Source organism: Spea bombifrons, chromosome 6 (genome assembly GCF_027358695.1).
Source record: "Spea bombifrons isolate aSpeBom1 chromosome 6, aSpeBom1.2.pri, whole genome shotgun sequence".
Lineage (NCBI taxonomy): Eukaryota > Metazoa > Chordata > Amphibia > Anura > Pelobatidae > Spea > Spea bombifrons.
In genome coordinates this window covers 43,546,055-43,560,138 of record NC_071092.1, presented here as the reverse complement: position 1 = coordinate 43,560,138, position 14,084 = coordinate 43,546,055, and the positions used below count along the sequence as shown (strand labels likewise).

At 48.2% G+C, this 14,084-nt stretch overlaps 1 protein-coding gene across 1 annotated transcript in view; it reads left to right on the top strand.

Annotated features, from left to right (window-relative positions):
• The window catches only part of TESK2 (testis associated actin remodelling kinase 2), a 31,343-nt gene that overhangs the window by 8,731 nt on the left and 8,528 nt on the right, over positions 1-14,084 (top strand). The window contains exons 3-5 of the mRNA XM_053470010.1: positions 3,273-3,394; positions 10,847-10,895; positions 13,016-13,162. Coding sequence (XP_053325985.1) covers positions 3,273-3,394; positions 10,847-10,895; positions 13,016-13,162 — 318 coding nt within the window. The remainder of the gene's footprint in view (positions 1-3,272; positions 3,395-10,846; positions 10,896-13,015; positions 13,163-14,084) is intronic.

Sequence of the window (14,084 nt, the reverse complement as noted above, 5' to 3'; positions counted from 1 at the left end):
TATAGGCCGCACCCTAAAAGTTTGGTGCTTCTTTTAAAGAAAAAGTTTTTTTCTTTAAAAAAGCACCAAAAAAACATGCTGCCACTCTGCCCCCCCCCCCGAGATACGCTGCCACTGTCCTCCTCTGCCACCCCCCCCCCCACCGACTTTCCAGAGCAGACTCCCGGTTGTCTTGCGGCACCGGAAGTTGTATTGCGTAGATGTCCCCCGCCGGCCCCGCAAGACACCCGGGAGTCTGCTCCGGTAAGTCCGGGGGGGGGGGGGCAGAGGTAAAACGCATCGTGTGGACGGTCCGCACGATGCGCTTAGACAACCTCCCGTGCCGGTACCCCCCCCCCCCCCGTGGGAAGTGCTGGCAGGGGAGGCTGTCTGAGCGTATCAGACAGTAGGATGCAGGTCCCCTGCACCGCTGCGGGGGATCTGTATCCTAACCCCGCTGCCTGCCCGGCGCCCGGGACTGCATGTCCCAGGCGTCGGGCGCTAGACCCCGAATATAGGCTGCACCCCCACTTTAAAGGCTTAAAGTGGGGGAAAAAAAGTGCGGCCTATATTCGAGCCAATACAGTATTTAAAAAATTAAAGAAAAAAGACGTATTAGAGAAGAAATGCGTGCCACGGGGGCCGAGATATTCACTGCCTCTTCCATCAAAGATATGCAAATCCTGAGAAGAGTTACTGGGGTCCGACGGGGGCTTTATGTGTCAGCATTTGGCCAGAAACCGAGATAATGAACAATTATTATATTCCTGCTGTTAGAAGCGAAATCGACCACATGGATTTGTCTTATCGTTTAAACCTTTTCCAGGATATAAACCATAAAAACCGTAAAGACCTTTAATCAGTCGTTGGTCTCGTCTTAGATTCGGGAGCCGTATGTCTAACCCATGCATGTTTAATACCCTGTATTACCCTTTACCACTTCTGCTGAGAGACTATCCTGCTTATCCACCACCTTTTCAGTAAAGTAAAATATCCTTGCTTTACCTCTACCCCCCTCCCCCTAGTTTTAGATAATAACCCACGGGAACATTAGCTTATCCAGTAAAAATAAAAACTCCGAGCGGCTCTTTTCCAGCACTTGCACAATCGTGTACAAGATTTATATTTCTAAGAAAAGCAAACGCTCCGCTTCCCCTCCCCAGAAGCCCGTAATGTGCGAGTGATACGTGATTCGGTCTCGTTAAGAAAACGCCGTCTGCGTGTGACTCGTCTTTACGGAGGTTACAGGCAGGAGTATCGCCTTTACTGCCCTGAACAGAAATGCATGGATTCCGGGCATTGAATTGGAATCTCCCCAGGGAGGTTTTCAGGGTCTCTGCCGGGGCTGTAGTTGGCCGCTGGTGGGTCCGGCGCGGTCGCCTGTGTCCGGTAAGGCTCTGCCGGGACTGTAGTTGGCCGCCGGTGTCTGGTTAGGCTCTGCCGGGGCTGTAGTTTGCCACCGGTGTGTCCGGTGCAGTCGCCGGTGTCCAGTTAGGCTCTGCCGGCTGGTTGTCGCGGGAGCTGCTATAAGAGCTTGTTGGCAGCGGTCTTGGTTGTCGGGCACATCGTCGATGAACAGCTTAGGCTGGATAAGACGATTACTGCGCTTCGGTAATCCGGCCCGTGATGTAACCTCGCGAAATAAAAACACTTGACCTTTCTTAAAAGCTTCTGGATCGAAATCGATGAAACGGCCCCCTGTGTACTTATTATGGCCGGGCGTCCCTTTAACTACAATTCCCGTATCCTTCAGAGAGCCCAAAGCAGCAGATCGGGTTTCTTATTGTTCAGCAAATTAATTTCCATAGACCGATCTATACTGTGCCTCAAACACCGGCATACAAGGTTATTTCAGCATTCCGTACGCTTCTGGTGTTGCCCGCCTTTCCGGAATGGTCTGCACCGCTCTTTCTACATTACTTGGCCAAAAATGCACGTTTCCCAATATTCCAATATCCACGCGCGATTTCCACAACAGTCTAACTCTTATTAAGAAAGCCTCATACTTCCATTCTGAGAACTGGAATACCAAAACTCATTTTATTCCCTTAAACTGGTTTCCATGGCAGCTTGGCGTTTCACAGATTTGATCGTGATTATCGATTTATTATCCGGTTTGGTGATGCCGGTTAAAGAAGCGACGGCCGCGGCGAGAGAATCGGTTGTGGTCAGGCGCTGCGCGCTGGGAAGGGATTCGCTGGGGAAATGGAAATGACGTTTTGGATAATTTTGATCTCCCTGCTGTTGGTCTGGTCTGGGGTAAATAAGACGAAAGGGGTGGGGGTGCGGGGTGATTTGCTGAATATTGGGCAGTTATTGGCTACAAAATATTCTAGGCCTGTGGCATACACCAGGAGCTCGGTTCTCTGTTTCCCTGTTACTGACATCGTTATTGGGTTTATATAAACGTTTTGTTTATTCTGCTCTCGGGGGTGATATGGCTTCTTCTTTATTAGCGTTTGCAGAACGGATTGCCCGCTGCATTACGTACTACAAAGTCCTTGGTGGTTTTCTGGGTTTGTCTGCCAGCGATTGGGGTCCGGAGCGGCTCGGTAAACGTTTTCGTGCTTCTCTTCTCGATTTCTGCCATGAATCGGGTTGCATCAGAGCATAAAAGCGGATGCGAGCGCTCATTGCATCATCTGTTTAACTCCTCGTTACAGAGCCGCGGTATTCAATAAAACTATAAACTTCACAACCAAACCGTTCTGTTCCTACATCATACTTAGCAGACATGGGAGATAGGGGGCTTAAAGAGGGGCTATCGCATCATGGGTTACCCCAGTTCACCTTTCTTATACTTGCATAGATAGAGGTGTGTAGATAGATAGATCTCTCTATCACAATGACAAGTGCGCTGAAAAACGCGTCTTCATGGATCTGAGCTGGAGAATATAAATTAGAATAAATAGAAAAACAAGCAAAGGTTCTCGGGCGGGGGTTTGGATTTAAAAATAAAAATTTTTACTAGCAAAATCCTCCCCCTTAATAAACATGTAATATTTTGCCTTGTAGGCTTTTTCTTTTTATAATTGTTTTTAAAGACGCACGGCCGGTCCCATCCCTCTTCTGCAGCAGTCCGCTGTGGGATTGTAAATCATTTGTAGGACGAGCAGATCAGTCGGTTTTGGGATTTTGTGAATGATGGTGGCGTCAAGGGGAAGTTTTTTTGGGCAGGACTGCAGTATGAAACCCGAGGCGGATGGACGATGTTGAATTGGTGCTTTTTAAACCGCGTTAGAGCCGTGACCTAGACTGACCTCGTACCCCCTTTTATTTTTCTCCTGCTGTAGGTGCGACACAGGACTTCGGACCAAGTGATGGCCCTAAAGATGAACAAACTCAGCAGCAACCGAGCGAACATGCTGAAGGAGGTGCAGCTCATGAACCGTCTGTCCCACCCCAACATCTTGAGGTACGGTGATCGCGGCCCGGGGGTGCTGCCCTCCCCTGTGCGCTGCTTGACGAGCGCCGTGGGTTCTTCTTCGTAGACGGGTGACACATTGTGATTCCTGCGTAGGTGGCAGCTATTAGTTGGCGCGGGGTCTGTTATCCACCTACCTGACATCAGCTCCGGGGATGACATCTGCTAATGTGTCTGCTAATGCATCTCATTATGTAAAAATGGCACATTCAATAAATATAGGATTTGGCGTAATACAGGATAGAAGCTGCTCTGTTATTTTATATCACACAACCGCCCTTTAAATCCCAACGTAGCGCTCCCTGTTTAGCCCAGGTGGGTCTGTATGTCTTAAACCTGCCATCTCTCCTGGTTTGGACTCTTCAAGGTCCCAGCCAATATTTTTTTTAACCCTTGGCGCATATTCTGCACTGGCTCGGGGGACACAAAAGTTCTTGCTCTCCGAAGGTTAAGGTTGGTGGGACTTGCTGTCGCTTGCCTTATTCCGGATACATGTATCGGTACATATGGCTACACAATGTTTTGAGTGGGCCAGTATTTGCCTCCAGTCTGTGGTCCCTAGAAAAGGAGGCTATAAGGAAAGGAAAGAGGTGACCAGGGGAGAAATTGACTAGAACCGGATATATAAAATATCACCAGTTTCTAAACTAGGCGTTTATGGTGTGGCTGCATGTGTAAATAGATGGATGTGATATATAAAATATATATATATATAATTTGCAAAGCTCTTAAAATACTATTAAAATTAATTTCAAATTAGGGATAAAATCTTATCCCTACAATTAAGTAATGTAATAAAACTAATTAGATAAAGGCAGAAGGGAAGTCATGGGTGATGTCATCAGCATCATTTATAAGGTAAACAGATACACCCAGACAGAATGCCCTTTTATAGTTAATGGCTGAACCGTAAAAAAAGAAAATATTCGCTACAAGAACACTTATTTTTGTGAGAAGTCACCATGGTGTGCAGTTCGCGGTAGTCTGTTCCTGCAGCTGTGACCCGACCTGTTTTATTTTTAATTCCTTTTTCCCTTGCCATTCCAGGTGGCACATGAGAAGTAGGCTCCGCCTACCAGGTAGGGCAGGAAACACTATAAAAAAAGGATACCTCCCCCTTCCTCCCCAGTGTTGTTTCCTGCCCTACTCAGGTAGCGGTTAGGCTGAAGCTTACCTCTTTTTTTGTTTTCTTGGAGCCCCGGGGGGGCATCCTCTCTCCCGACACCCGGTAGTGGTCCCGGTGGATCCAGGGTGATGCGGCAGCCTCGGAGGCTGTAAACTCCGCGGTAATCGCGGTAACACGAGGCTCAGTCCTCGTTATACGTTGCCCACAGCCCAGGGGGCTCACTGGGACGTACATCCCCGGGCTCCGGTTCTCTCCGTCCCGGGGAGGGGGAATCCTCAGCGTGCGGCGGCAGGAGAGCGCTCCGGCGCGAGCAGTTTTCTTTTAGCCGGCAGTGCCGATCTCTCGGCACCCGGTTTTATTATCTCCTCTCTGCAATTACTCCGGCTTCCGTCCGGGGTCACGAGAGGTCAATTGACGAGGAATTTCCGGATGTGACGGTTTCCGGGCCTTGGCGCCTAAATGCCTCTATAAAAACGCCAGAATGGGTAAGATCTTTCCATGCTCTTCGACCTGTACTGTTTTATTGGATTTTTTACTCCTCTTTTTTTGCCTGCCTGTGCCTGAGGACTGTATATTGCCTTTTCAAGTAGGTGTTTTCTCTCCTAGTTTAGAGAGAGATTTCTATGGCCTATTCCATTGCTTTCTGATGTTATAACTTTTGTGTTTTCTCCTCAGTTATGTCAGACAAAAATCCAGACATTCCTTCTGAGGCCTCCCCACATAAGAAGTCTGTGGGGAAAACGAAACATAAAGCCTGCTCATCTTGTAAAAAGACCCTACACGACCCTACGGCCAAAATGTGCAGCTCCTGCTCTCGGCCTAAAGATGTTTCCAATTCAGAATTTACCTCCTGGTTGAAGGGGGAGCTGCAGTCCACCTTTGACTGTTTTCGTGCCATGGCAAGCTCCGCTCAGGGGCCGGTGTCGCAGCATCATCTTTTCCAGCAGGGTCCTCCAAATGTTCTACCAGATACCCTGGAAGATTATTCGGCACCCTTTTCTGAATACGACTACAAGTCTAATGACCCCCAGTCTTCGGATGAGGAGGGGGAAGTTAAAGAAGAAACCTTTTTCTTCCCAGTCGAAGAAACAGGGAAGCTAATCTCTGCAGTCAGATCTACTCTAAATCTACAGGATGATATACCAGTTTCAAAACCGGATCCTTTTCAGGGTCACTCTAGGAAGCCGCAGACCTTTCCAGTTCACGACTCGCTTTCGGCCATAATCACGGAGCAGTGGAAATATCCGGACCGGAGATTCTTCACGTCTTCCAGAACCAAAAAGCTGTTTCCCTTTGATGGCAAGGATTCTGAGGCCTGGGAAGTCCCGAAAGTAGACACCGCAGTAGCCAAGGCTACGAAGAAAACAGCCATTCCGATGGAGGACGCGTCCCACTTCAAAGACCCCATGGACCGGCGGGCTGAGAATGCCGCCAAGAGGGCTTTTGAGGCAGCAGCGGCGAACTTTCGTCCAGCCATTGCAATAGCGTCAACTTCTAGAGCCATTAAGATCTGGCTCCAACAAGCGGTGGAAGATCTGGCAGCTGTCCCAGGGTCTGAGCAGGTCGCAAGAAACTTGTCCGACACCTGCCTAGCTATTGACTTCATCTCCGATGCTTCCATTGAAACTGTCCGTACATCTGCTAAAGCTACGGCACTTTCTGCGGTTTCTAGACGAGCGCTCTGGCTCAAGTCATGGTCTGCAGATAACGCCTCCAAACACAAGCTGTGCAGCATTCCGTTCCAGGGGAACCACCTCTTCGGCAGCGACCTTGACACGATTCTGGAATCCACCACGGGTGATAAGCACTGGTTACCTCAGAGGAAGGGACCACCGCGTTTCAGGTCCAATTATTTCAGAGCTCCAAGAGACAGGGAGTCCTACAGGCCCTCAACATCCTATCAAGAGTACCAGTCCTTTCGGGGTAAACCCTACGCGAGAGGCAGATTCCAGAGAGGAAGAGGCAGAGGCAGGGACGGCAAATCAGGGAAGTTTTGACGCCAGCAGGTTTCAGGTAGGGGGCAGGCTATCCGGTTTCCGGCATGCCTGGGAAGAGATCACCTCAGACCCCTGGGTTCTTCGCATCATCAATCAAGGCTATGCTCCGGAGTTTACTCACCTACCTGCCCAGCGATTCCTGCTGTCCATGCCTCCCACAGATCCTTGGAAAAGAGCGGGATTCTTCTCCACACTCAACAACCTTATTCACGAAAGGGCTCTGGTCCCGGTGCCTCTTCAAGAAATAGGAGAGGGAACTTATTCCCACGTCTTTGTCGTACCAAAACCATCCGGGAAATTCAGACTAATAATCAATCTACAGTTGGTAAATGCCTGCATCAGATACAACAGGTTCCGGATGGAATCCCTGAAGTCCGCCACGGAGGTTGTTTCATCGGGGGACTTCATGGTCACTATAGACCTGCGAGACGCCTATCTACATGTCCTCATCAGAGAAGACCACCAAAGATTCCTCCGTCTGGCCGTTCCACTACCTCAAGGGATTCGGCATCTTCAGTTTCGGGCACTTCCCTTTGGGATTGCTTCAGCACCACGAATCTTCACAAAACTCATGTCAGTCGTCGTGGCCTTCCTGAGGCAAAGAGGCATAAAGGTGGTCCCATACCTGGACGATTGGCTCCTGATAGCAGCTTCGGCATCATTGCTCCAATCTCATCTAGAATTTTCCCTCAGGACGCTCCACAAACTGGGATGGTTAGTGAACCCCCTAAAGTCAAAGTTTCTGCCAAACAGACGTCGGTCTTTTCTGGGAATGATCCTCGATTCAGAAGTACAGAAGACGTTTCTCCCGCAGGACAAGATCCTAAGGTTACGGGAATTCTCACATACAGTCCTGCAGTACAAGTCAGTGTCCCTCAGATCCGTCATGTCCTTGCTCGGTCTCATGACTTCCTCCATCCCGGCGGTTCCCTGGGCACTGGCTCACGCAAGACCCCTTCAACAATTTTTACTGGATCACTGGGATCGCTCCCAGTCATCCCTACACAAGAAGGTCCGGCTTTCTCCCCTCGTTCGGGAGTCACTCCGTTGGTGGCTGTCAACCAAGAATCTTTCGCAGGGTCTCCCTTGGCAGACGAGAGATTGGGTGGTAATCTCCACCGACGCCAGTTTGACAGGCTGGGGTGCCGTCATGGGAAGCCATTTTGCCCAGGGATCCTGGTCTCCCCAAGAATCAAGCCTACACATCAATTTTCTAGAACTACTGGCGGTCTGGAGGGCTCTCAGGTTCTGGTCTTCAATCCTGCGGCACAAGTCCATCAGGATCCTTTCAGACAACATCACCGTGGTGGCCTACCTTTCCAAACAAGGTGGCACCAGAAGCAGACGCCTGCAGACCCTGACTGCTCAGATCTGCAGATGGGCGGAGTTCAATCTCTGCACACTCTCTGCGGTTCATATCAAGGGGTCTCTGAATCAGGAGGCGGATTACCTCAGCAGGAAATCAGTACCTCCAGGAGAATGGTCCTTAAACAAAAAAGTCTTCGCCCTCATAACAAGGAAATGGGGCACTCCTCAGATAGACCTGATGGCCACGCACCTGAACGCTCAGGTAAAGGAGTTTTTTTCTCTTTCACCAGTCGGTCATCCCAGAGCGCTGGAAGCACTCTCGCAGACCTGGGATTTCGACCTCGCTTACGTTTTTCCTCCGCTTCCCCTTATCTCCAGAGTACTCCGGAAAATTCGGGGAAACCCTCAAAAAGTCATCCTGGTTGTTCCTTTCTGGCCTCGCAGGATCTGGTTCTCGGACCTTACCACCTTGGCCATAGACGAACCTTTGCTTCTTCCTCAGGTGAAGGATCTTCTCATTCAAGGTCCTGTTCTCCACCCAGATCCATTCCGATTCAACCTCTCTGCATGGCTTCTGAAAGGGAGATCTTGTCCTCCAAAGGATTAGCTGCATCTGTGGTGAACACCATTCTTTCCAGCCGCAAAATTTCTACGGCCACCAAGTACCAAAAGGTTTGGGAGACATTCATCGCCTGGTGCAATGTGCATGAAGTATCCACTCCATCTATCCGCGAGGTGCTGCACTTTTTTCAAGATGGCTTTGATAAAGGATTTCAACCTGCTACTATCAAGGTCCAGATCTCAGCACTGAGTAACTTCTTGGATTTCAATCTGGCCTCTCATCCGTGGATCTCCAGATTTTCTAAGGGAATGTGTAGACTTCGCCCTAGGATCCGGCCGTCGGTCCCTCCTTGGGACCTTAATCTCGTATTGCATCAACTCACCTTGTCTCCATTTGAGCCTCTAGTAGATACCTCTCTTAAGCTGCTCACCTACAAGGTTGTCCTCCTCGTAGCCCTCACTTCCGCTAGGAGGGTGAGCGAAATCCAGGCTCTCTCCAGAGTTGAACCTTTTCTCAGGATTCTGCCGGACTGCATTATCCTTCGTTTGCCTCCAGAGTTTCTCCCTAAAGTGGTCTCCCCTTTTCATGCGGATCAGGAGATCGTCCTACCTACACTCTGTCCGGATCCCAAGAATCCCAAAGAACTGGAACTCCATTCGCTAGACCTGCGGAGATGTATCCTGTCATATCTCTCACGTACGTCGGCCTGGAAGAAATCCGATTCTCTCTTTCTGTCCTTTGCGGGGCCCCGCAGGGGCAGATCAGTATCCAGGGCTTCCGTGAGCCGCTGGCTTAAGGACGCTATCGCTTTATGTTACGTCTCCGCGGGAAGAGTACCTCCCTCCGGCCTGAAGGCTCACTCGACCAGATCCGTCTCAACTTCCTGGGCCGAACTCTCCGGGGTGTCTCCGTCTCTCATTTGCAAGGCAGCGACCTGGAGGTCGATCCATACGTTCGTAAGGCACTACAGGCTGAACCTTCATCTCTCAGACGAGTCTCAATTTGGTCGTCGTGTCCTTCAGACTGGAATCCTTCCCTCCCTATCTTGCTAATTCTTCTCATGTGCCACCTGGAATGGCAAGGGAAAGAGAGAATTCTTACCTGGGAATTCCTTTTCCTTGTCCATTTCCAGGTGGCACACTTTTTTCCCGCCCATTAAAATGTATTTGGGTTTTGCTATTATTTGTCTGAGTCTTTCTTTTTAACCACACTGGGGAGGAAGGGGGAGGTATCCTTTTTTTATAGTGTTTCCTGCCCTACCTGGTAGGCGGAGCCTACTTCTCATGTGCCACCTGGAAATGGACAAGGAAAAGGAATTCCCAGGTAAGAATTCTCTCTTTCTTTTTGAGTGTAGACGAGGCGTGCATGGCTTGCCCCCATCGGCAATCGAAGGGTTAACCAAAGACTGAATACAGTAGATGTTAGCAATAAATCACACGCGGGGACAATAGGAAGGAACAAAAGGAGGGACCTGGCCTGCAACTGTAACGCAGAGAGTTGGATCAACAAACACCAGGACTCTCTCTGTTCTCATGTTTAGAGAGGGAGTTAGAGCTCTTTTAACCCCTTTCGGGTGGGACTGCAGGCCCGACTCCGCTGAATGGGTTAATAAGTTTCGGCAGCTGCCTGCCTTGGTTTTTCTGGCAGCTTTGCAGCCATTTCTATTAATACGGGGAGATCTGCTTGAGTTCCGATGAGCGTTTCTTGGGCCGGTTTTTCGGTTACGCTGCAGGATTAATATTTTTTTTTTTTATATGTATTTTTAGCCAGTAAAATGCTTGTAGAATGAGCTCACGCTCTGGAGATTGGACTGGTTCCCGGTTCAGAGTTTTGGAATAAATCGTTTATTTTTATTTTTTAGCATGCCCTTTTTTTCCTTTTATTTTTTAATTTATTTTATTGCTTCCGACCTTTTTGCATACTCTTCGTTCTGCGTTCTTATTAAACATTTAGCGATCCTCTGTAATTGGTGGCGTAAACGGTTATTAATAAGAGCTTCTCGCGGGCCGGATCCTCTCTGTAGCCGTGATATCCATGGAGCTTTGGTTTGTAAGCGGCTGATAAGCTGAACCTTTAATAGAGAATAACATAGAATTTGCGGCAGATCAGACCTGTTCGCTGGTCTCGTCGCCCGTAGAAGATTCTTTATGGGTTTTGCAGCGTTCTTACCCTTTAATAATAAACTGGTATAAGTATTTGACCCAACTTCTACCCCCCCGGCGAAACTGGGGTAAAAACGGGTAGAATTCTATAGCAGCAAAAAAAGAAAAGCCTGCCTTTCGTTCTCCAGCTTCTGTTAATGAACTACAATTCCCATAATCCTCCTGTGTAAAACCAGTGGAAATGTTTTATTTTTTGATTGACTACTCAGTCTTAAGCTGCTTTTTTAATTTTTTTTTATATGTGCTTTTACCAAAAGTATTTATTTTGCCATTTCTTTCCACTTTTAGGTTCATGGGTGTTTGCGTTCACCAGGGGCAGTTGCACGCTCTCACGGAGGTAAGGAAGGGTTTTGGGGGGGTCTCTGTATTAATGAATATACTTTATTGGCTGTCTTGTGTGTTTTTGTGAATAGGTTTAGGAAACTCCCTCTATTCTGTCACGTTATTACTGTTATTTATCGATTTGATATAGCAACGCCATATTCCGGGGCGCTGTACAATGGGGAGGCTCGTGTGCTTGTGGCTGACTTTGGGTCCAGTCCTGCTGGGGAGAAAAAAAAATCCCTCTACCCTGTAACCTCACACGACGATAACATATGAAACCACATCATCCGATACCGGGAAATCCATTCCAGAACGCGATCCTCGTAGGCGCACCTCGGAACTTTCTGAATGAGCGGACGTGCAGATTCCTGGCGCTTTAACCCTTTCATATCCCATCGTGAAGATTCTGTGTAGTTACTTTTAGCCAAATGGCTCTAAAACCGGCCCTCGTGGAAACTTTGACATTTATTTAAAGATGCACCTGTATTCAAGCAGGGATAACAACCACATCATACTGGTAGCGAAAGCACCAACTGGGAATATTCTGTACGATCATAGCTGGGAGAATAGGAAAGGGTCAGCTCCAGACTGTGACCCCCAAGAATCTGCCCCGAGGCTCCAAACAGAGCCAAAATATATATATTTATATCAAAGACATAATGAAAATGGTGCACGATGCCGCTCCCCTCGCGCACAGAAGCCATCTTTCTCGAGTAATGAGTGCAGTCTGGGGATGTGGATTGTTTTTGTTGGGTTCCGCTATGCTATTTTTATGACCGTGTTCCCAACAAAGACCCTTTATCATCGCTGCGCTGTGAATGAAGCCACAGTACGGCTTGTAATTGGCGGCCGTGTAAGTCAGACTCACAAAGACATCATACAGAGACGCGAGAATTCCACCCAGTGTTTATTTTCCTTGCCCCCCATTCACTGCGGGAATTACTACCAGGCTTTGTTCTCCATTTATATCAAATATTTGTTATTTTTGGCCGTGGAATGTGTGGAAAAGAAGCGCGTTGGGGGGCGTTTATACGAGGGCTGCCCTGTAGTCACGCAGCGCGCGGACTCCATCATCATCATCATCGCTAATGTGGATGCAGAACATGAAACGCTGCTAGGAATTATTAGGAGGAAATCTTGGTCATCACATCCGTGTTATCACCTTGTGTTTAGATTTACTATATATATTTTATATAAATATATGTATACATGTGTGAGTGTATGTATGTGTGTGTGTATATGTGTGTATATATATATATACACACACACACACACACACACACACACACACACACACACACACACACACACACACTCTTTATTTTATAGTGACCGTTCCTGTATGTTTTTCTTTAAGAGGATCAGTGATGTAAACACTTTTTATTTATTTATTTTATGAAATTGTCTGATTTCCCCATTTTGTGAATTTAGAGGAAGCTGCGAGTATTGTCACATAACGAATATTCCCTCGGCTCGCTCTCGTGCAACGGCTTATAAAACGCAGGTTATTCACCAACGTGTTTGGGGGGGGTGCGTCGTGGTGACGCCGTTAGTCCGCATCCCGCGATCCTTTGATGGAAGAGCCCCTGGTTTGGTGGGAAGCCTGGTAGATAAATCCCGTCCGGCGTTTCCACGCTCGGTGTTCTAGAGTCTGGATTTTCTTTGGCTCCTTCTCGCTCCGCTCTTTATTTTCTCAGCTGGCTGTCTGGGTCGGTTCTCCGGAGCGTTACCCCACGGTCTGCCACCTGCTTCGTGCGCTAGAGTCCCGTCGCTAATTAACCCCTCCGGCAGCAGCCGGTACCTGGCTTCAGGTTATTGAAAATAAAGAAGAAAAGTTCAAAAAAATTAGATTCCAGAAAATATGGTGGGAAGTCGAGCAGAGCGATGGGCTGGGGCATTGATAACGGGGAGCCCATAACGTGTCCACCGTGATGCCCCCACTTCTCCAAACATACGTAAACATGGCGACGCTAGCGCGCCATTGGAGGCATTTAGTCCAGCTTCATAATATACATTTTGGATTACCCCATTGTACAGCGCTACGGAATATGATGGCACCATATAAAATCGTTTTGGGGTCCTGCTGGGTGAGATAAGCACACGTTTTAAGCGCGTATGTTCTCTTCCTTTCAGTACATTAATAGTGGGAATCTCGAGCAGCTCTTGGACAGCAACCAGCCCCTGTCCTGGGCGGTGAGGGGGAAGCTGGCGCTGGATATCGCGCGGGGTCTCTCCTACCTGCACTCCAAAGGAATCTTCCACCGCGACCTCACCTCAAAGGTAAAGCTTTCCCGATTCTCGGCCTCGCCAATCACGGACCTGCTCCGGAACCCGTGCATGCAAAGTAACAATCGATGCAATTACCTAGAACCCTCTGCTCTTCCGCCGTTATATCGGTCGTGCGGATTATCGGTGGATGTTTGTGTCAAAGTCTATATCGATAAATATAGAACGAATGGGGAGGAATCAGGGCAGAAAAATCAATCTTTTATTGTTTACAAAGCTAATAAATATAACGTTATTTGCCCTGCTTCCTGTCTTCCGGGGCAATAGGTTTGCAGAAGGAGGCGATTGTTTTTTCTAACATTCTTCGCGCCGTTTATTTTGTGTGTTTTTGTATTTTTTTCACCTGTTCCGCCTTGCGCTCCTGGATCCGTAAGATTGTGGTTTTTGTTGTAAGTTGATTACTACTCTTTTCCTATTTTTACTTGAGAATAACCAGAAAAGCACCTTTTGTGTCCCCGCAAGGTGCTTATCTAGACGGCCAACACCTTCTGATCACCTTTTACCTATCAGCCCGCGATCGTTAGAGGTCTGTAACATAACTCATCGCGATGATCCCATAAAGCATTTACCCGCGATATTGTTACTGGACGCTCTCCATCAGAAAATAACAATAAATCCCGCTACAGATTTGTTTTTCTTCCCATTTATTAGCGCCCCCCCCTTCTCTCCCCCCTATCCATTTCAATGCATCGCACTGTATTTTTTATTACTGTTATTCTTGCGAAACTGAATAGATTTCTGCTGTTGACCTAATGAGAAAACCCCCTGCTATATAAAAGGTGATTTCTGGTTTTATTGCCGGCAGTTAAACGGAATACTTTTCCAGTCTGGAGAGGGGAGGCCGGGGCTGCGATAAATCTTATTGCTCTGAGCGTGCGGACCCCATCCCTTGCCAAGATGCCGTAAACATATGGAG